This window comes from Haliaeetus leucocephalus, unplaced genomic scaffold (assembly GCF_000737465.1).
Source record: "Haliaeetus leucocephalus isolate CR32 unplaced genomic scaffold, Haliaeetus_leucocephalus-4.0 Scaffold506, whole genome shotgun sequence".
Lineage (NCBI taxonomy): Eukaryota > Metazoa > Chordata > Aves > Accipitriformes > Accipitridae > Haliaeetus > Haliaeetus leucocephalus.
Window position 1 is genome coordinate 284,585 of NW_010972942.1, and position 21,058 is coordinate 305,642.

The following is a 21,058-nucleotide window of genomic DNA, read 5'->3' on the forward strand; positions in this document are numbered from 1 at the left end:
GTGGATGTGAGAGGAACCCCTCTGCAGACACCGAGGTCAATGAGGAAGGAGGGGAGGAGGAGCGCTGCAGGAGGGGATACCCCTGCAGCCCTGGTGAGACGGCAGGCTGTCCCCCAGCCCAGGGAGGGGAGCGGGGGAGCAGAGGCCCACCTGCAGCCCCAGGGAGAGAGGAGCCCACGCCGGAGCAGTTGGATGCCCCCAAAGATGGCCGTGACTCCATGGGAAAGCCCACGCTGGAGCAGCCTGTGCCTGAAGACCTGTGGCCCGTGGAAAGGACCCACGCTGGAGCAGTTCATGAAGAACTGCAGCCTGCAGAAAGGACTCATGTCGGAGAAGTTCGTGGAGGACTGTCTGTTGTGGGAGGGACCCCACGGTGGATCAGGGGAAGAGTGAGGAGTCCTCCCCCTGAGGAGGAAGGAGCAGCAGAAACAACATAGGACGAACTGACCCCAACCCCCATTCCCCATCCCCCTGTGCTGCTGGGGGGGAGGAGGGAGAGAGAACAGGCAGTGGAGTTGAGCCGGGAAGGAGGGAGGGGTGGGGGGAAGGTGTTTCAAGATTTGGTTTTAATTCTCATTATCCTTGTTTTGATTTGATTGGTAGTAAATTAAATTGATTTTGTTTTTTCCCCAAGTTGAGCCTGTCTTTTGCCCATGACCATAACTGGTGAGTGATCCCTCCCTGTCCTTCTCTTGACCCATGAGCTTTTTCTTTATATTTTCTCCTCCTCATCCCACCACGGCTGGGGTGGGGGAGGAGTGAGCAAGCAGCTTCGTGGTGTTTCGTTGCCAGCTGGGCTTAAACTACAACACAAATCTTTTCAATGCTTTGCTTTGGAGCCACCCTTTTGGGCTCTTAAGGCAAAGAGACAGGATTCTATTACTTATGTGGAAAACTCCCCCACTTTTCTAATAATTTAGCATTAATTTTATAATGGTTTTCCCTACAGGTTCAAAACTCAAAAATATTTGTCTTTGTCCCTAATGGCAATGAATGAGGGTCAGAATGGATGTTCATACGAGCAAACAAAAAAAATACTGGAATATAATCCTGACTACAATTTAATTGCATAAATTATATTTTCTATACTTTATTACTAATCATGCAAAAGGTTAAGTACTTCTGTGTTCCAAAAATATTTGTAAGGTATTGCTCCTTTGCCCATAAAATGTTAGACTGTTTGACATTTTATCCATCTAACACTTCAGGATGCTCTCCCTGCTTATTCTTGGCTGATTGATGCCTTAATTTCAGTAATAATTGCCCTCATGCCCAGTATCATCCAGCACAGAACTTAAGATTATCAAAGTGAACTTTTTGATGATGTTTATTACATAAGATCTTGACAGACAAGTACAGAAAATGAAATGATCTTATTTTGTTATCCTCTTTCCTCTCAAATCAGATGTATTCCTTATTTAAATTTTCTAGACTATTGAGAATTCTTCTGAACATGGAAACTGGAAACTTTTGAAGTTCTCAGGCTACCTTCTTTAATAAAAAGGAATTAGAAATTATTTTAATTGGCTACTATTTAATCTGTAGCAGAGTTCTTTCTGAATGAGGAATTGGCCCTGTACTGTGCATAATAAGAGTAAGTTGTTTATAAAGTTCACAAACTTGTACAAAATCTGGCATAGCTGTAACAGTAAGGACAACACATTTAAAAATTTAGAAAATTACGTGCCACATATAAATCACACACCTTTCAAAATAGTCTTGCTCCCCAACAATTCCAACATAATTTAAAAACATTCTTGTAGACTTTGTGGACCAATTTTCCTTAGTTTGCCTGTACAGCAGCACCTTGTGAATGGAATAATAAACGATGAATAAAAAATGTGTTTGAATACTGAACAGAAAATTTTAACTATTATTAATATGGTTTTCATAAGTTATATTCATGCTAGTTTAGTAATACATCTGGAAGCTTCCAAGATTAAGAAAATGCATTCCTCAAAGTCAATGAAATATCACCACTGGGCCTCTCTCTTTCTCTCTCTCTCACCCCACTGAAGAATTTACTTTTTTTAGGAAGTTTGTCACATTTCTTCTCAGCCATTTTTTAACACAGGACTGGTCCTTAAATTTCTCAAACTGTTAAAATGATAGCAGTATTTACCACATTTTTCTTCATCTTTCTTACTTACTTAACATAAGTACTTCATAAGGTGGATGCCTCTTTCTGTCTGTTCTGCTTGGAAAGTTTGTGAAGCATGGTTGTATTACAGAACTTTAAATGGTATTTGTCCATGAGAGAAATATATTTTTCCTGGAAAATTTCTTAGTCACATTTTAAGAGAAGAAATTACAAAACTGAATTAGTGCATAAATCAGAGAAAATATTTATTTACAGACATGTAAAAATTATGTTACAACATTTTAAAGAAAACTGTAATGAACCATCAATCCGCTCTACATGGGCAAACCCTGAATGTTTTAAATCTAACTTGCAGTGGCACCTATTAAAAATATGACTGCTTACAAGATTGTAGCTATCTACATAGTTTAAGTACAATGATTTTTCAGAACTAAAAATGGATCTACAGAGAAAACTAATAAGAACTGCAATAATATGTAATACAAGAGTTTACAAAAGTAAAAATATTTTTTCTTGATCCAAACTTTAAAGCTTTTTAGTAAATATTTTCCATTCATGCATCTGCACAGGTTTGAAACAAATATCTGAAATACACAGAGTCTATAGGTCTGTGTAGAAAGTGAATTGGTTTAATTCAGGACTGTCCATAAAGGATTTTATGACTGTTGACTATCCAAACTGATTGACAAGATCCTTTATGTTCCCTATTCTTCCATACTGCAAGGGATGAGCAATGTTAAAAAAACCCCACAACTGACAAAACTCGTGTAAAACAAGTATAGGTAGTGGTGGCAAACAACACCGAGCATACCGCATACATGAAAAGTAGAGAACTATCAAGCTCTGTTGAAGCTACCAGCATCCTCTGTAGTGATTTGAAGCAAACATGCCATTAAGAAACCTTGCTAGTAATTGACTGCACAGCACAACAATCTTCTTGCTTGCAGATGAAGTAGTGCCTCATGGTGTTATCAGAGGTGTCTTTCTGTGTTCAAAATATATTCAGGACTTAAACTGTGGTGTGAAACAGTGTCGACATTATGACAGTGCAATCATTTCTGTGAATATGTAATCTAAGGGTAATGATTGGAAAGAATTTGTAAAAATCTAATAGAGTGCTTTCTGTGATTATTAGCTCATTTGGAATGGAGGTGGTGAAGAGATGATACACCCAGCTGTTTCTCATACATAATTTATTAACACCAACATTAGATCTGATCTCCTTGGACGACATTCTGCATCTTTTAAGTCAGCCAACAGTTTACATATTGAAATGGGCAAAATGCCTGTTGAGCTGCTAAGGTTTGGAGTTCTTTTTTTTTTAACTGTCAGCCAAAGATGGAGATCCCAAAATGGCAATTCTTCTTGCATTTTTACAGTTAAAAATGATCATAACCTATACTAATAGACAGAAAGTGGAGAAAAAGTTCACTGTTTGATTTGACCTAACATTTCATTTACACAGAAGTAATATTTTTTGCTGCACTTTTCTGGGAGAGTCAGCCTTGGTGGATTCTAAAGCTGTGATTCTTTACGCTCAGGTGTAACTACTTGTACTATTCTTTCCTTAATTAAGTAGCTAGGTACTACTCAGCACTTAGGTAAACCATGTAACTCCACAGACAACAGACAAGCTAAATATAAGATACACAAACATAACTGAAAGTGCTATGTTACATAGTCTCCTAGTGAAGTAAATTCCCACTCAATAATAGATAATTAAATTTAAATGTATGCTCTTCTTCTAAATGTTTGAAGAATATCAGTCCTTTGATGACAGTCCCCATACTAGAAACCTGACTGGAGAACTTGAGCTCCCACGTCCTCATACCCCCACTGTTTGAAGTGAACCTATCATCTCAGAAACTGCTGGTTTTTATAGAAATTGAAAGTTTGATCTATTAAAGAGACTCTCTGGTACCTTTATCTTTCTCTTGCTTTCAGCCTACAGAGAACGATTGAAAGGGCAACGCAAGGGTTCATCTTTGTGGTGCTGGATGATACCAAATACCCCTGGCCACCAGTGTCAGTGGACATCAGGGCTCTGTGCTGCAGACAGGCACACAGCTGGGTCTGAGCTCCATTTGACTGTGTAAGGTACTTCTTAAATTAATGTGTCTCCCTCTTGGAAGGCTGTAGCTATTACGTAATTTTTCCCCCTGCAACGACTTTAGATATGTCTTTTTCCATAGGAGTACATCATCTCCCATAAGTGTGTAGATAAATAAATATCTATTCCTTGTTTCATGTCATCTGTAGTGCTAAGGATGTCTAGCTTTGGGATGGTGAACAAGTTGGTGCTTTTGTTAGAGAAGACCTTGTGCCCATATCATATATGCTTTGATACCCTTAATATCTCAGTAACACAAGAGAAGTAATGCATCCATTCTGTTTGAAAAGAAATATGATTTATTAAGAAATTCTATACTGAGATTCCCCCTACAACACCTGTAATAATTAATTATTCCAACTGCAGGCTTTAGGAAGGCTTTAGGGGTTCAGGAGTGGAAAGACTACTGCCAGAAAATAAACCAAAAACTAATCAGTAGGCTAACTCGGGTTGTCAGAAATTGGCAGTCTGTAAGTAAATTACCTGGCTAGACAGGTGACTGACTGTCATGTAAACTTTCCATATGGTAACAACAAACTGCCTTTAGAGACTTGCGGGAACAGCTGTAACAGCTGTCTAGTGAATGGCATCACAGAGAGTGTTTATCTGAAGAAAGGGATTTACAGGAGGATGCAATTTACAGTTTATGAAGGATTGCTCTCTTATTTTGACATTTTCACTTTTTAGCAGCTATCCCTATTAGTAAACATAATTATTCCAATGATAAATATAATAAATAAAATAATAGAAAATACCATACAATGTTTTTAACTGTGATCTTGTTTGAATTAAGCTGTAAACAAAGAAGTGCAATATCACCTGACCCTAAATATGGTAAAACAGTAAAACATGCTAATCATAAAAATAGCTTTTAGAAATATATATTTGTATACAGTGTTTCCCACACCTGTTAAATATGTCCTTCATATTATTATGATACAGTACATTGGCCTTTCAGACATCAAAATTAAAAAAATAATACCAATAATTAGCCAGAGAAAAACACATTTACAGTCTAAACCATAAAAATCTGACAATTGTACAGCTTAGAACATATAAGAAATGGAATTTCTAATATTTGAACAATAACGTCCATTTTAATAAGTAAATTGAGTTTTCATACAAATTGATCAAAGGTGTTGCTAGCCAGTAAGAAACCGCAGTTCACAATTTTCTGTGGGGGAGTCAGAGTTTCTCTTCTCAGCCTTCAGGGGGTTCACACATGACATCTCATCACTTGATCTGTAGAAACTGAGAAATGAAATGTTCACTTTAGTATGAAGGCACAGAATTTCCTCCAGCAGAAACTCAAAAGGAAGCCAAGACAACTGGGGAAAAGAGGGAAGAGGACTATGACTTGACTTTTTTGTGAATCAATCAAATATTGATATCTAACAGACTTTCCCACCTTAAACCTTTGAGGGCTAAAAGAAGTCATGTCCCTGCAGCAGTGGACAATCAGGACTGTGCAACAGTCCTATGTTAGACTGCATGGCCCAAAATAACGACAGTGAATCAAGCAAGAGCTGTTGAGGCTGTCTTCCCCTCAATAATGCTATGCAAACAACTGCTGAATAATTTCTATTTTAGCAGCAGAAAATAGAAGAATGTATCTTAGCTGCTTTGCAATGAAATGCTTTATTTGCATAATAGCATTCAATCTAAATAAACTGCCTGTAGGATTCTTTGCTTCAGTCCCATTGCACTATTTATATACCTGATTCTGGACCATTTACATTGACTGTGTGCTTAAACAATGCTTATAGTTACCAGATTAATGGTTCTTTCCTCAATGGCTTCCCTTTTGACATTATATATTTTATTATTTTTCTTGTGTACATGCCATAGGCTTTAATTGCATATCCTTTGATTTCTGTTGTTTTACCAGCCACAGTGTGAAACAGCGAAAATCCAGTGTCAGCCAATACTTTTGAGGGTCATTCTTCCAGCAGAGACTGGAGGAAGGTTGCATCTAAAAATCTGAGAGTCCTGCTACACAACCTATTAATGCTACCAGCTTCAACTAAGCATTCAGTGATGCTGCAGGGGACCATAAGATATACTAGCTCCACCTACCCACAGAAAAACTGACAACACTTTCCCAATCACATCTGTTTGGAAAACTGACAGTAGAAAATGTTAACAGAAGTAGATGGTTTCTTTTTTTAAGTGAAATTTTCAGCCTAGGGTTTTTTTTACTTTTTGACAGGAAAAATATCTTTCAGCCAATTTCTTCTTCACATTTTTTTTTTGTTGTTGTTGTAATATTTTCTATAACTGAGACTGAAAACAGCTGGCATAACCTGGTGCACTTCTGATCAAAACCCAAAAAATGTCCAGATGTTCTTTTCAGCCAATTTCCCCCTCTTTCAGTGAGTTTTAAGTCTGCCTTTTTCTTCCCCAGAAAAAAGGGACAATTTCTGTTAAAATTTCCATTTATTGAAAACTGGGTTTTCCAGTGAAAAAGATTTTATCAGAAACATCAGTTTCTGCAGGACTGGCCTCCTGCCCTTTGAAGCACTCAGCCATCAGATTCCCCCTTCTTGCAAAGGGAGCACCAGATTTCTGGTTGTACTCTTCACAGGTAACTAGGATTAGGGAGAAAAGCTTATGTGAGAGATCCCAGAACTTTCTTCTTTCAGTCAAAATATCCTAAAACTATTATTCTGTACTTGCATAGGGAAAAGTCTTCATATCCCCTATTTTTAGCTCCTGATCCCTTGACAGACTTAACTATATGAAAGAGATTTTTAAATTTTCCTGTTAAGTCTGAGAGAGGCCTAATGGTTGTAAAGTAGCTATTGATCTTACAAGAAGTAAAAAAACCCCCAAACCCACTGTACATGCTATTAGCTCCAGAAAGAGTTCTTCTTTGCTAGCCTTTTCTTCACCTATGCTTTGCTGTTCCATTATGCCATTATAAAAAGCAACAATTATGCAAGTAAGAAAAGAGACAGATTTTCAAGTTATTCATTGAAGCTTTTTCCCTGCCATAAACCTTTCAAGCATTTACCTGTCACCAGCACTAAAAAGCTTCATTAGGCTACTATTATGAAGCGTTACTGCTAACCATCTGGATCCAAGTCATCAATGCTGCTTTGCTGTTGTTTAGAAACAATGATAAAAATTTACCAACCCCACTAGTCCAAAATCTTGTATTCTTCCTTCAGTACATGGGCTTGTAATTTGTCTCTTAAGGCAAATAATCTTAAAGGCTGAGAAAAAACTTTAAAATCTGAAATAGTCAAGCTTTTATTTTCCATAGAATGACAGTAACCCAAGGCTATGATTAATCTAGTGTAATGCAATACTAATTTTATTCTATTTCTTTCTTCTGAATAGTGTGCAATTTATCAGCTGGCTTTATGGTAGTGCTGATGATATTAAAAAACCTCATGATGACTAATGTTTTTTTTAATCTTTTCATTTTCTTCCCGTTATATATAAAAAAAACATCCCGACACAACAAGGATGAACTGAATTACATTTAAGCCAGCAATATGGCTTTCATTTGATGTAGTTCTAACAGAAATCCACTTTAGAACGCGTGATTTGAACATAATGCATTTTAAGAATTGAATAACCCAACTGAGCATATAGTCTTGGCAGCCGTAGACAATATCAAAGAAATAGTATATTCTGTCCTAATTGCCATCATAATCTCTGAAAAAAGCTGGAGATAGGTTATGGAATATTTATTGGTTCATTTTCCACCTGAAATTATTTCTGCTGTTTTTTCCCCTATCTGGATGGCTTTTTGAGCATGAGCTATTGGAAACAGTCTTCTTAGGCATAACACGGTATTTCAGTCTTCCAGAAATGCTATTGCTACTGTTATTATAGTCCCAGTATGATCCTTCTAGCATTTGGGCCAGACTCAAATTATACTAGATTCAATTAATTTTAACTTTACATTATTACAATGTATATAACATTGGAAAGCCAACATTAAACACCTCACTAAATGAAAGTGCAATTCTACTTAATGGCCCCAAACTATAATCACTAAAAATGATGGAGTAAATCAGATAAAATTCAGTAAAAATCTAGAGAGTTTTCCATCTTGTTTTTTAGAAGTTTAATGGTTTTATCAATTACCTCCCCTCAAAGCCTAGATAATTCCAGTCTTTACATCTGTAGATCTTTAAGAATGCCCTGCATCTAAAGGGCATTTTTTGTGGAAGTGCCTGGCCATCAGACCACCTGCCAGGGGACTATTTCCTCTAAGCTCTGTGCTTTGTAGTCAGCAAACACCACACAATAGGAATAGTATGCACTCTGTATTTCCTAATAGTATGCACTCCTATTTCTCCTTTTATGAGAAGGTAAGCTCAATATATGCTAAAGAGCTGTAGGCACCATTCTTTTAGAATGAGGTGAGCCACCCCCTCTCCCCAGCCTCCCCAAGCAGCTGGAAGCTGTAATCGTGGCCACCACTTCTGTGGCAGGGGCGATGCTGCTCACTTTTCTAAACTTGTTCAGGCAGACTTTATTTGTCTGTGGGAGGTATGATTTTTGATCTCTGCTAGCTAGATCCAAACAGAGCTCAGCCTCTTTCCTGGTCTGGTTTAATTGTTCTTCCTTACAGTTCTGAAAAAGGGTAAACAATAGGGCTTTGTTTCTTCTTCCCCATAAATACCTAGTTTCTTTCTCACAGGGTTTATGGGAAAAAGTGCTGGAGTTTCTTTTTCACGCTCATCTTCCAGACCTAGATGTACAGGAATAAATCTTACTATCTGAGAGTGTAAATTCAGCATATATCCTTGGGAAGGAGTATTAGGAATGCACCACGACTAAATGACACAGAAGATGTACACAATTAACATCTTCCCTTGTAGTACATTAAGAAAATGTTTAGATAAAACTCCCACAGAACATGGATGTGACAGAATTTACCGTATGGTTTACCCCAAAATAATTATAAGCAATAAGAGCATCCAACAAGTATATGCAAGATGTTCATCTGACAAAATGCATCTGTTTTTAAACAATCTATTGCTTTGAATAGCTTTCATGATAACATTAATCTTAGAAATTCTGAGAAAATGCAGCTAAACACTGGATGGAGAGAAGATGGTGCACTTATACACATGAGCTTGAAACCCAAAGCCTCAAACATCCGTCCTCTTGCTTTCCTGCCTCTTTTTCCTTGCCAGACAAACCAGTCTCAGGACCAGACTTCTGAGTTTAATAACTGTAAGGGAGGCATCTGAAGCTAATTCTGACCATGGCTTGGTTTCAGGTAAAATTGCATTTCTACCTCTGTCAGGCTCCTGTTGAGTAGGAGACTTGATGCCTGACACCTTCCCAGGTTGCTGCTGGTGTCTGACTAGGCTTTGGCAGTGGGTTATGTGACTGCCATACATCACTTTCTGCAAAACAACTATAAGCTCCATTAAAATGCAGCTGCTGCACTGTCCTTTCACTCACAACACTGGCCCTCATACTTGCACTACCTCAAACTGCAACTGTAGCGTGATTGCTTTGATTGCATCTGATGCTCACTCCTATACTGTTTTCTGTACAACTGAGAATACTGAATCCAAGTCCACAGATGCTGCTCTTATGTCCTCTAGGATGGCATACTCTGTTTCATCTCTAATAATTTCTTTTGATTATGAAATGTAGTTTCTGGACAGGCAAAGAGGTGAAAAACTGAATCTGTTTGCAGAAGAGTCTTTTAAAAAAAAAAAATCCCAAATCTTGGTTAGCCATTATTGATCCAGATATTTCCCTAAAATGAGAAAAATCAGGATGCATTACAAAAAGTAGTAGTGCAAATTGCCATTCTGATTATTTGCTGCGTCTAACTCAAGACAATATCCTTTTTTCTCTTAAGCAGGCAGCTCACTGAGTGCAAAACCCAGTAATTTATGTTTGTAAGGTACCATGGGGGCATGTGCTTCTACTAGCTTTTACACAGCATTCATCATCATAAATGGAAAACCATAAGCAACGAACAGGGCTTACCAAGGAACCTTGAATTTGTATTAGCTATCACATTGACTTCACAGCTGTGTTCATTTGAGATACACCCTGTGCTTTGTCCCTTGATTTAAAGCATGAAATCTCTGATTAAGTAACACAGTTATATAGGTGATTTAGTATAATGCCCCCATACAAAATGTAAACGCTGAGTTCAGTAGGTGTTAGCAGTGGAATGTGAATGTGTCTGTGTATTATGGGTTTGCTGCTGTCATTTGTAACGCTTGTAAAACATGACAGACAAAATTATGGCACTAAAGCAAAACTTTTTATAATGAGCTAGTGATAGAATATTCACTGCATATAACAAATAGGAAGAATTGTACAGTTTGGTAAATATTAATAAAGAATAATTAAAGGAAGCAGCTGCACCTTCTTTAAACCTTTCTTCAAATGATGAAACCTAATAATTATCTTTTGTACTCTGTCAATCATACTTGAAGTGCTGAGAACACTACAGAATCGTTTTTCTGTTCAGTGAACAGTTTAATTGCTTTGAAGTGTTAGTACTTATGTGAGTACATGTAAGAATGGCTGTTTTACTCAGTGAAAACAAACTTCTACCTCCTTTGTATTGAAATGCTCTGTTTCACTTGTTTGCCCGATAAAAATCAGCAGGAAAAATGAGATAGCCCTATCAAATACTGATTTTTCCCCTAGACCAACATATCTTTTCTTTCTTAGAGTCCCGTGTGGGCAGATTTGTGATGAATACTGTTGGGTGTAGTGGTGGAGACAGGATCTCATATTTGGAGAGTGCCAGTGAGGACATGCTGCAGTTGAGATGATGGTCAGGTGTGAGGCTGAAGGAACAACCTTGGGATTAGAGTCACCATGATAATTTGAGACCTTTGTTGAAAGGGGCTAGGAGGGCAGCAAGGAGGGGGAGGGGAAGAAGTGGATCTGTCCCCCTCACTTTACTCTGTGGGTTTTCCTCCTACTCGACTGCTTTTTGCAGCAAAATCTTCCTCTACAAGGTCCTTTATAGCAGTAGGAGAAGACTCAGGGACTAGTAGTGTAGTTTCTGGTGATGGTGGGAAGGATCTGAAGCTGGAGGCATTGGACCTTCTGCAGAGTATGGGGTGGGCTGCAGGAGCAGGAGAACATGGAAGAAGTGGGAAGATGGGAAGGTGGTGCTTTTGCAGAACTTGTTGCCCTGAAGCCGTCACCCAGAATGCACTCACAAGGCTTCCCCACGGTGAAGCTGTGCTCCCACCACCAACACGCCATTTCGTATTCACTCTTGGCTGACAAAGCCAAACCAAATGCAGTAAGGCCTCACTGATGCTGTCCACAGAATTCCCTCAGCTTGTAACAGTGTATCTTGACAGCAGCTCCACACCTTCTTGGGATCCAGTGCCAAATACAGCAAAGGGGAAAATGTCCCACTTTCCTTTAACCCTGAATACGATTGGATGTTCATAGTGAATTCCCAGAGGTATGACTCTCATTGGAGACCGCTGGGTGTTTTTTGCTTCTTGGGATTAGGCCTGTTCCATGAGAAGCAAGCCTAGCTGAGTCCTAGCAGGATCCATGGTAAGGATCGTCCTTTATCATTCTGAATGCTACAAAGGAGATGGTTTTAGGATGCAGGATCTGTCAAAAAATTGTAGAATAAAATTCCTACTGAATTAACCTCTTCTCATTGTGAGTAGTAGGAATTCCCCAGTGTGAGGTGGTGGTCCAGTTAGTATTAATGCTGAAGGCAATAGTTCCTGTCCTACCAATGCCAAGGGTGCAGGTTTGAACACACAGCTTAATGTATAAAGGAACTACTAAAACTTGTACCCGGAGGCCACTCAATATGCCTACACTTTAAGTAGTGTGTTTTTAAAATATATGAAAGTAGGAGCTTACTAGGAGAATTACCTTAAACTAATTACACAGAAAACACCTGCTAAACTTTCCCAGTATTTCCAAATTAGAGTTTAGATAGATATCAAAAAACAAAGTGCACCCATGCAGGAAAAAGAAATTGTACGCAATGATGGTAATGAGATCAGGAATGTCCTATCTAATCAACAGGAGATTTTTCAGTTACTTGGAGGCAGAAGTTTTACTCAACATAAAGACCAGGTGGAGCGAGGTAAAAAGCAAATTAATAGAGAAGGAATGGGGAGGAGAGCTTGCCGGAGGAAGCAGCTGGAAGCATTTAGCATGAGATGACAGAGATACTGGGAAAGCTCAGAGGAAATCATAGGAAGGAGGAGAGGGGTGAGACTAACATTGATGCACAATGGATACTTAAATAGTGACAATAGTGTACTGAATTAAGACAGTCAGTTAAACATACAGGATGTAGCCTGCAAAAGACTGCTACCTGTGAAAGACTTGATTTGGGAATGTGATCCAGATGGAAATGACAATAAAAGTTGGTCCTATTTTAAACAGGTTTTGCTTGGCATTTTCCTGCGTAATACTTATTTGAATGCAAAGTTCATAGTAGTGCATAATATTTCTCTTTTATGAGGATTTCAAGAGACATTCCTTTAAAAAGAAAAATTACAAAGTAAAATGGTGGACTTGAGGTTACATTGTGGTCTGCAAATGGTGCAGAATCACCTGATAGCTGAGAAGGGATTAGTATAACCCTGCAAAGAGGAAGCAGAGAAGAATTTAGCCTTTTGATTCTTTATTTATTGGGGCTGGAACACAACTTACTCATTTTGAAAGACATTATAAAACTGTAGTGTACTTTTAGAAATCAATAGCAACAACAATTTGGAAACTTCAGATACACATATCAGCATAACAGGCTGGCTAAGATGGCATTTGATTAACTTCCAAATCTTCATTTTGGCAGACTGAGCTTGTTTTATTCCTCACTGATTGCTTTTTTGTTGAAATGGCAATTACAGTTCTATCACTTTCTAAATAACTTCCCTTTTCTGAGGTCTGTAAATGCCTATGTACAGATAAATTCAATCTGCCTTTCATGTTTTGATATTAATCATGCAGAAAATCTTCTTAGTAACACTTTTATATTTTCTCAAAAAACAGAGACCTTTTGGAATAATTGGGTCACTAACTGCAGTGGCTCTGCAATTTGTATTGAAAAAATAAAAATGTTTAAAATTTGTGTCTTTTTATATGGAAAAATAACAACCTTTTGGCTTTTCAGTGTTTACCCCTCTTTACTTGCATGAAGACTTTCAGCAGAAAAATGTTTCCTCTGAGAGTTTTTCATTCAGCATTCTTGAGGCTCAAGCATACTGATAAAGCCTGTGAAATGACTGGTTTTTAGGGGAACCAAAGCTATTTACTTTCAAAGACTGACATGCTAAGAAAAATGTGTGATGCATGGCAATTCCTCAATTTCAGTTAAATCTAAGTATTTGAGGATTAAGCTGATAGGCTCAAATCCATAGCCAAACACAGACCCAATGGCTGGCCTGAGTTATTGCAGAGGATTTCAGTGTCCCAGTGAGAGCCTAGAAAACACCAGTGTCCCCTTCCTGTTCTCGCACCACTTTCCCAGTGTACCTCGTACTGCTGCTTTGATATCTACGCTAGGTTACTATTCTGATGGCTGTTCTCCCTACACAGGACTGGGGAATGTTGGTTGCAAACAATGGGTGAACCAAACCCAACCCAGCACCTTCTACAAGTCATCCAAAGTCTACTGGAGTCAACCAAAATACAGGGAGGTAAAAGAAGAGCAACTCTACCACAATTAGTGAAAATTACATTGGCAAAAATATTCAGGGGTGGAAACTGAAATCAGTCTTTATATTTAAAGTGTTGAGTTACTTCAATTAAATCTGACGTTTCTTTACCAGCCATAAGTTACAGCAAAAAGCTTGTGATCTTTTTATAAGCCACCATTACCCTCCCCTGAAAAGGGATCTAGGTTTGCTTCTGGGTGGTAAGTATTTGGCTGTCCTTGTTTCTGTACTGCACTCAGTGGTTGACTCTATGCTTATAAATTTTAGGCTAGCAAAATTTGTGGAGCTAATTCTGATTTACTTAGATAGAATATACATAACCAGGCCACTTATACTGAATATTAAGGTCAATTACATTGTATCAGAGATGAATTAATCTAATTCAGGCAAGTATTTCGTCAGAGAGAATTTTCGCCTGATCTGACAGCATTATTTGCCTTTGAATCAATTCACAGGTCGGTGGTTTGTTGGTTTTTTTTGTTTCTTTTTTTTTTTTTTAATTGGAGGCACAACAGTTCTTTTTGACAGTTGAAGCTGAGACCTTAAAATTAAATATTTTGATGTCTCAAAAACACCAAGCACCATGACTATCTTATTCTTACCTAAAATCTTAAGATAAGCACATAGTCCTGACAAAAAATAAAAAAACCCAAACCCCAAAAACCCAAACCAAAATGAAATCAGCAGAAAAATGAATAATGAATACTAAATAATGATAAATCTACTGACAGTGGGTCAACAAACAGCAGAGTCCCCATTCCCCCCAAAACAGAGAAAGCACACAAGCTACCCTTTCAAAACACAGGTCCACAGGAAGGCAGTGCATGAGCTTGACACAAAGAACTTAGATAATTTCCTCTGTTTATACCCATTTATTATCTCTGAAAGGAGGTACCCCATCTAAACTGATGAACATAGGTGGTCCTTCTGTGCTCAGTGGGATTAGCAGGGGGTAGGAGAAGACGACATACAACTTTTTCTGCACTTGCTGTATGTGCCTGGGCATTTTGCTGGAATTTGCTGGCAGGGTTTATTCATGTTCGCCCTGCTGGGTCTGAAAGGGACCTGCACAGAATTGCCTTGCATACAGACCTCAAAAAGAGAGGCCATGCTAATAATTCTTAGCAGAAAATGTAGGAAGTTAAATGGTGACTGAAACTTCAGGCGGGCCAAGACTGATGGCAGGGTGCAACATAAAAGTAAAACATATTCATCGAAGAGTATATTCGATGTTGTTCAATGGGCAACAATAAAATTTGCAACTTTCTTGGCTGGAAAGCATATAATTTGTATAAATTTAAACCATGTTTTTGGGAATGCTCCTTTCCCACATGTTGGCTGTAAGGCCAAAGGCACCTATTGGTCTAACCTAAGAAAGAGGGGCTGAGTCTACATGCGCATTCGATCTGCTGAGACACATTGCCCACCACATTGGCTCAGTGGCAAAGCTGAGAATGGAATCCAAACTTCCTGATTCCCCATCCTTTGCTTAAAAAAGAGATTAACAGACGAAAAAAACCATTCTTTTCAAGCTCTTTTGCATCAACTCTAAGATTCTAATGGCTGTAAATTAATTATTTACATTATAAATATTTTAAAAGTTTTATGGTCTTGGGTTTGGTTTTTTTTAATTGTGGACTAAATAACATAGAGCAGATTCAGAGGAATAGATGTGAAAGGTGAGGAAATTATTTTGCTCATTCATTTTACAAATATGCAATTACAAGCAGGGAAGTCTAGTAGAAAGAGAGGCACAAAGTGCATGATAACAGTGCTTGCATTTTCTGCAGGTTCCCATGTGATGTGTAGGGGATAGGATGTAAATAACAATTAGAAAAATATTATGTAGTCAGTCAGGAGTAACCTGGTTAAAACCCTGAAGACTGCTTAGGAAGCCTTCCTCTGAGAAATTGACTGCCAGGAAAAATGGGGAGGAGGACCTGGTAGCAAGGCCTTTCCAATGACTCATACAACAGCGTGTGAACAGCAAACACGTCTACTGTGCTATTGCATATATTAAATATAACAAAAGGGCATGTCAGGAAGTTTCTTACAATTTTTGATTTCATGACACGCTTTTATTACTTTCTCCATTTTTTCAGTCACAGGTTATTAGATTTACTGCAGCTTTGGAAGGTACAACACATTAGTATCTGTCGGGTATGCTGCCCCTAATGACTTTCTTAGCTTGCTCAAGTACAAACATCTTGCACTGATATTTATCAAGTGAACACAATCTTTTACCTATTCATTTATCTTAGGAATGAAGAGCTTCATGTTTCCCCTGATACTGAAAGCAAGACTTCAATGAAGTCCAAAATGTTCAGTGCATCAAAAAGACTAAATTTTGCTTGGTCTCAATGATATTTAAAGTAATGTAAATAAGATTTCTGGCACACTGTTGCTTCAGCCATTACCATTCATTAGAAGTTTTATCCTTTTTTTTTCTGTATAAGTGCAATCGGCAAGCTGCAAATTGTCACAGTAGCTATTGATCTTTTTGACATGCCTAATCAGCCTAATTCTGTTGATAATAGAAGAGTCAGTCTGGTCTGTCCTGATGCTATTGAGAGGAAAAAAATGTATCTAAAAGGGCAATGAAAAATCCAGTTTGATTACAATAATAAATTAAGTACTATCAGTCCTATCATATAGTCACATATTTGATCAATTTTGCTATTTGAGATATGCAAAATTGGGCTTAAAGTACATGAAATGCTTTGGACAAATTTTTATTCCTTTTCTGTAGATCTTATTCTTCTCTCTGCTGAGTATTTTCATTGTTGAATGCTCATGCAAAATAATGAAAATAAAGAAAGTTTCGCTGTTTCCTACAGATTTGCTATTAAATTACTTTGATTTCCCATAAACTACTTCTAGGAGAGGTATGATGGATGCACTGAACCCCTTAACCAAACAAGCAGTAGTTTGGTTCAGGCTCCAGAGGAGGTCAAGTCCTGAGCTGTAGCAGCCAAGAACTCCTCTAGTTTCAGTCTGTTCTCTGAAAACCCACAAAGGAGCAAAGTAACACAGTAAGCATCGATGCATATGAGCTTGGAACACCAATCATGCGATTAACACATGAATAGCAGGTGGCTTTCTGAAGACTCATTTATCCAGGAACAAAGAAGATTGTGGGTGCAAGGAGTCTTATGCATACCTTTCCTATCGCATGTAATTTGACTACAAGCCAGCCACTTTATTCCATAAATATGACGGCCTCAGTGAGCCTTCCTTGAGCTCTCCCTGCTAAGCAGCCTGGTTGCACGGCAGAGATATCCCCTTGAGCTGGGACACCTCTCAAGGTTGCTCCTCGAGGCAGAGACCTTTTGCCAAGGGCAGATCTTTGGTAAGCGACCGATATCACACATAACCTTGTAGTATGGTAACTTTGATTTGTGCCTTAGTAACTTTGATTTGTGTCTTGGTAGTTTTGAATCATTGTTCAAATGATTGCACCATACATTAATAGTGTGAATCTTGCCATCAAACTTTCTTAAGTTGTACTTCTACAACATCATATTAAACCCACTTTTGCTGGACAGTGGTCCTTTCAATGATCTAAATTACTCATTTGTGACAAGAGGGAAATATTTTTGGTGAGCTTTAGCCAAAGTACTAGTTGGTTCCATTGATTTAAATGGTATTTGCATCAGTTCCCACAAGAAATATAGCTATTATTATATCATAATTTTTTTACTTTTGCATAATGAAACTCAGTACTGCGAGACAATTATCCTGAGTTTTTTGTCTGTGGCAGTTTCTCTGTTTGAAACATGATTGTCTATGAGACGTTAGAAACAAATCCGGTGATAGCCTGAAACTATGCAGTACAGAGGTGGAGAAAAGAACAAGAGTAAGAAATGAAATATCCTTGAGAGGTAACTGTAACTGAAATATACTTAATAGAAAGGGAACTATAATTGTTGTTGAAATAACTGCTGTAAATCTACATTGTAACCAGAACTGGGCCTTGCACAGTCTCTCTACCTTTAGTTTCTGATATAATTTAATAAAAATGCCTCTCAAGACATCTCATTAAAGGTGACTCATTATTGTGAAAGTCCCATCTAATGCTTGTGTGGCTTCATTATTTTTAGCATAGCTACACCAGCGTAAAATCACAATGCTGTGACTATGAACATATCCTTCAAATTCCAGCCAAGCACTAACCAGAGTCTGATCTGAGTTATGACACCATAAATCTATTGTGTTTGAAATCATTAGGATCACATGCTCTACCAGAGAACAGTTTGCTCTACTGAATGCTTAACTACTGAACCACCGCTGTGCTATTATTATTATAGTTACTTATTATGAAAGGCTGACAGTTTGATAGAAACTATTCTTCTCAGGCAATGTAATATAGATATGAGTGCTTGTGTGTAACTCATTCCAATTAATTAGTTTGTTGGTATTTTATTAAGCATTAGCCAAAAGTGATTTTTTTTTTCCAAATCTACAATACTTCAGGCTTTCAGCCAATTAATTGGATGCCACCTTTGTTATTTACAAGGGGATTGCGGAGATAAGTTATAGTTCATTTTGAGCCAGTGCTTCCTCAATGATCGATTAGTGCCATTTGAAACAAGTTCAGAGAAGTTCTATGAAATGCTCTGGGCCTGCACTGAGTTGTCCAGCCGCTAAATCAGCAGAGTAAGGAAACCACCGTGCATGCTAATAAAGAAATGTGTTTCCTGCATTCAGCCGCACCACACACTGCTAATGCTAATTCTGGTAAGAAGGGGCTTGTTTAAGAGGTACTGAGGCCAAGCTGCTTCTCAAATATCAAAACCCGTGTTGGTCTGTGCTGCAAAGGTGGCTTTCTGCTCTCCTCTGTGCATCCACAGGAATAAGAGGAGGTTATTGGCTTTCCATCCCACTCCTTACAATTTAAAGCCATAGCAGGCACCTGAAAACTTCTTGATACCACTGACGTGTTCTGATGATTTATGGCCGGTTTGTGATTTGTGTGTGAGGTGAACTTAGTAAACATAAAGATCTTTCTTCATAGGAGCTTGTTTTCTGTAAGGCAAGATAGGAAGCTGCGTAGGTATGTTGCTTTCTTCACAGCGTTGTTGAGGGTCAGTTAGATTAAAAGCAATAAGAGTGGATGCGTTTGCACTAGGAAGGAACACAAAGATTTTTAATTCACTGCAACTAGAAACTGTTCAATGCGAGGAGTGGATGGAAAGCCTGACTCATGGGTCCAGTAAAATCTGGGATAACCAACTACTTGGTTTTGTATCTAAAGGGAGCAAAGCAAACAGACCTGAAGTTTTCATCCACTCCAGCTACCTCTGAAGGTCAGTTACATGACATGAGTTGAGTAGCTCAGGAGCTACATTCCAAGTTAGTGATTATTTTACATATATATAGCTACAATATATTATTGCATGCCCTTGTACAAGAGGGAGTGGAAGACCACCGTGTAAGAGCAGGTGCGTAAGAAGTGTATGACACTCTTCACTGAGCAAGTTGAAGTCAACTATTTGACATATCCGTACATATATCTAGATCATATATCTGAAATCACCATTTAAAGAACTCTTCAGTATGTCAGTGCAGCAAAAGTCTTTGGGGATTGTTCTAAAAAGATCCTCAAGCTGGAATGTCTGTAGCACTGGAGACACTTACTGAGAGGTGTTTGTGGGCAAACAGTTGGTACAAAAGAAACTTTCCCAAGAGGTGATGTTTGATGACTGCAGCAGATACTTCAAATGCAGCATGTCTTGAATTAGAGTTTAGATGGGCAATCAAGTTATTGCAGCGTAAAACTTTTTCACACTTCAGCTGAGCCGTAACAACTGTTTGTGCGTGCATCTTTAGTCCATAGAAAATGACAACGCAGGAATGAACAACATCCTGATCTAAATGGTGGATGAAGAAGGTGTGCAGCTGTTGAATGTGATGTGTTTTTGTGTGTGCAGCCAGGCAGGCAAATGAAGAGGCTAAAGCCTCCTTAAATCCATGCCTGACTTAACGCAGACTGCAGGCTAAACTACTTTACATTTCTTTACAGTTGGTCTAGGCTGAAAGCAGGCATGAGGATAGCTGCCATCACTCAGTTAATGTGCAGTAACCTGTTCCCCCGAATAGACAGTGTGTGAATTTAGAGAACTGATCCTACCACCTAAACCCACAGCATACATCCTGCATAGTCACTTCCTTTACAAGTAAGAATTAGAAATAGAGAAAGAAATATAGTTTTGAGTCCTCTAGTCCAAAGATGAAGATCCACATACACAGATTCAGAGGCTCCGTTCTGGCAGTATCTGGACTCTGGCAGCAAGTCTGTCCTTATTGAACACTTTCCTTTACTGACAGCCTTAGGGCTGGTCATGGGGAAAAAAAGAGACAACAGTATTGTGTTCAACAGTCCTGTGGCAGTTTATTGGCAGATGGCTTGGTGGGAGATTTACAGGTAAGTATGAAGCACTGCAAAAAAGGTTAAGATCTAAATTTAAGTCATGTTCCTCTCTCCCTCTAATAATATTCTTCAGACTAGTAGACTCACAACCAATTTTTGGTGCTGAACTGGCTTCAGAAGATTAGCTATGCCCATTTCAAATGTTTTTCTATTTGCTCTGCTGCTCTTAGTGATAAAAGAAAAGAATTTTTTTCATCATCATCCTAAATCCCTTTAGCTTTATATTGTGAAAAGATTATAGATTTCATTAGAAAATGCCCTTTGGAGGTGTATTTTTTATTCTGAGTCCAAGGTTATGTTTTTACACATGAGAAGTTTGTCCTAATTGTTTCACATTTAACACTTTTCATGCTTAAAAAACCTTTTTTTTTCCTCAAATGAGTTGTAACTTGCTCCATTCCAAAATGACACATTTGCTATTAGTCAGCTCTTTTTCCTAAATTACTTAGTTTTCATGAAACAGGAGAACAACATCTGTTAGGACTTCCTGTTTTATAACAAGATTATTGATCTATCTACTTTACTTTTCACAAAACAGAGGGTAATGCCAGATAGCAGGGCACAGAATGGGTAGAAGCAAACTGAAATCCCAAGTATTCCTACTGGTGTATTCACTAGATATTTGATAGCATTCTTATTGACTTTCCAGTTACACAGCTATCAGTGATTGGAGTAGAAATTAAAACTTATAGGAATTGGCCGTTATATCTACATAAATATATGTAAGTATAAGTGAAAAACAGGCTGAATTACAAGATGCATCATAA

General features: G+C 38.2%; 1 protein-coding gene across 1 annotated transcript in view; it reads right to left on the reverse strand.

The window, feature by feature from the left end:
* Positions 1-4,490: 4,490 nt before the first annotated feature.
* The window catches only part of RALYL (RALY RNA binding protein-like), a 115,845-nt gene continuing 99,277 nt past the window's right edge, over positions 4,491-21,058 (reverse strand). Inside the window, exon 9 of the mRNA XM_010575837.1 lies at positions 4,491-5,462. Within this exon, the coding sequence (XP_010574139.1) occupies positions 5,445-5,462 (18 nt within the window). The 3' untranslated portion in view covers positions 4,491-5,444. The remainder of the gene's footprint in view (positions 5,463-21,058) is intronic.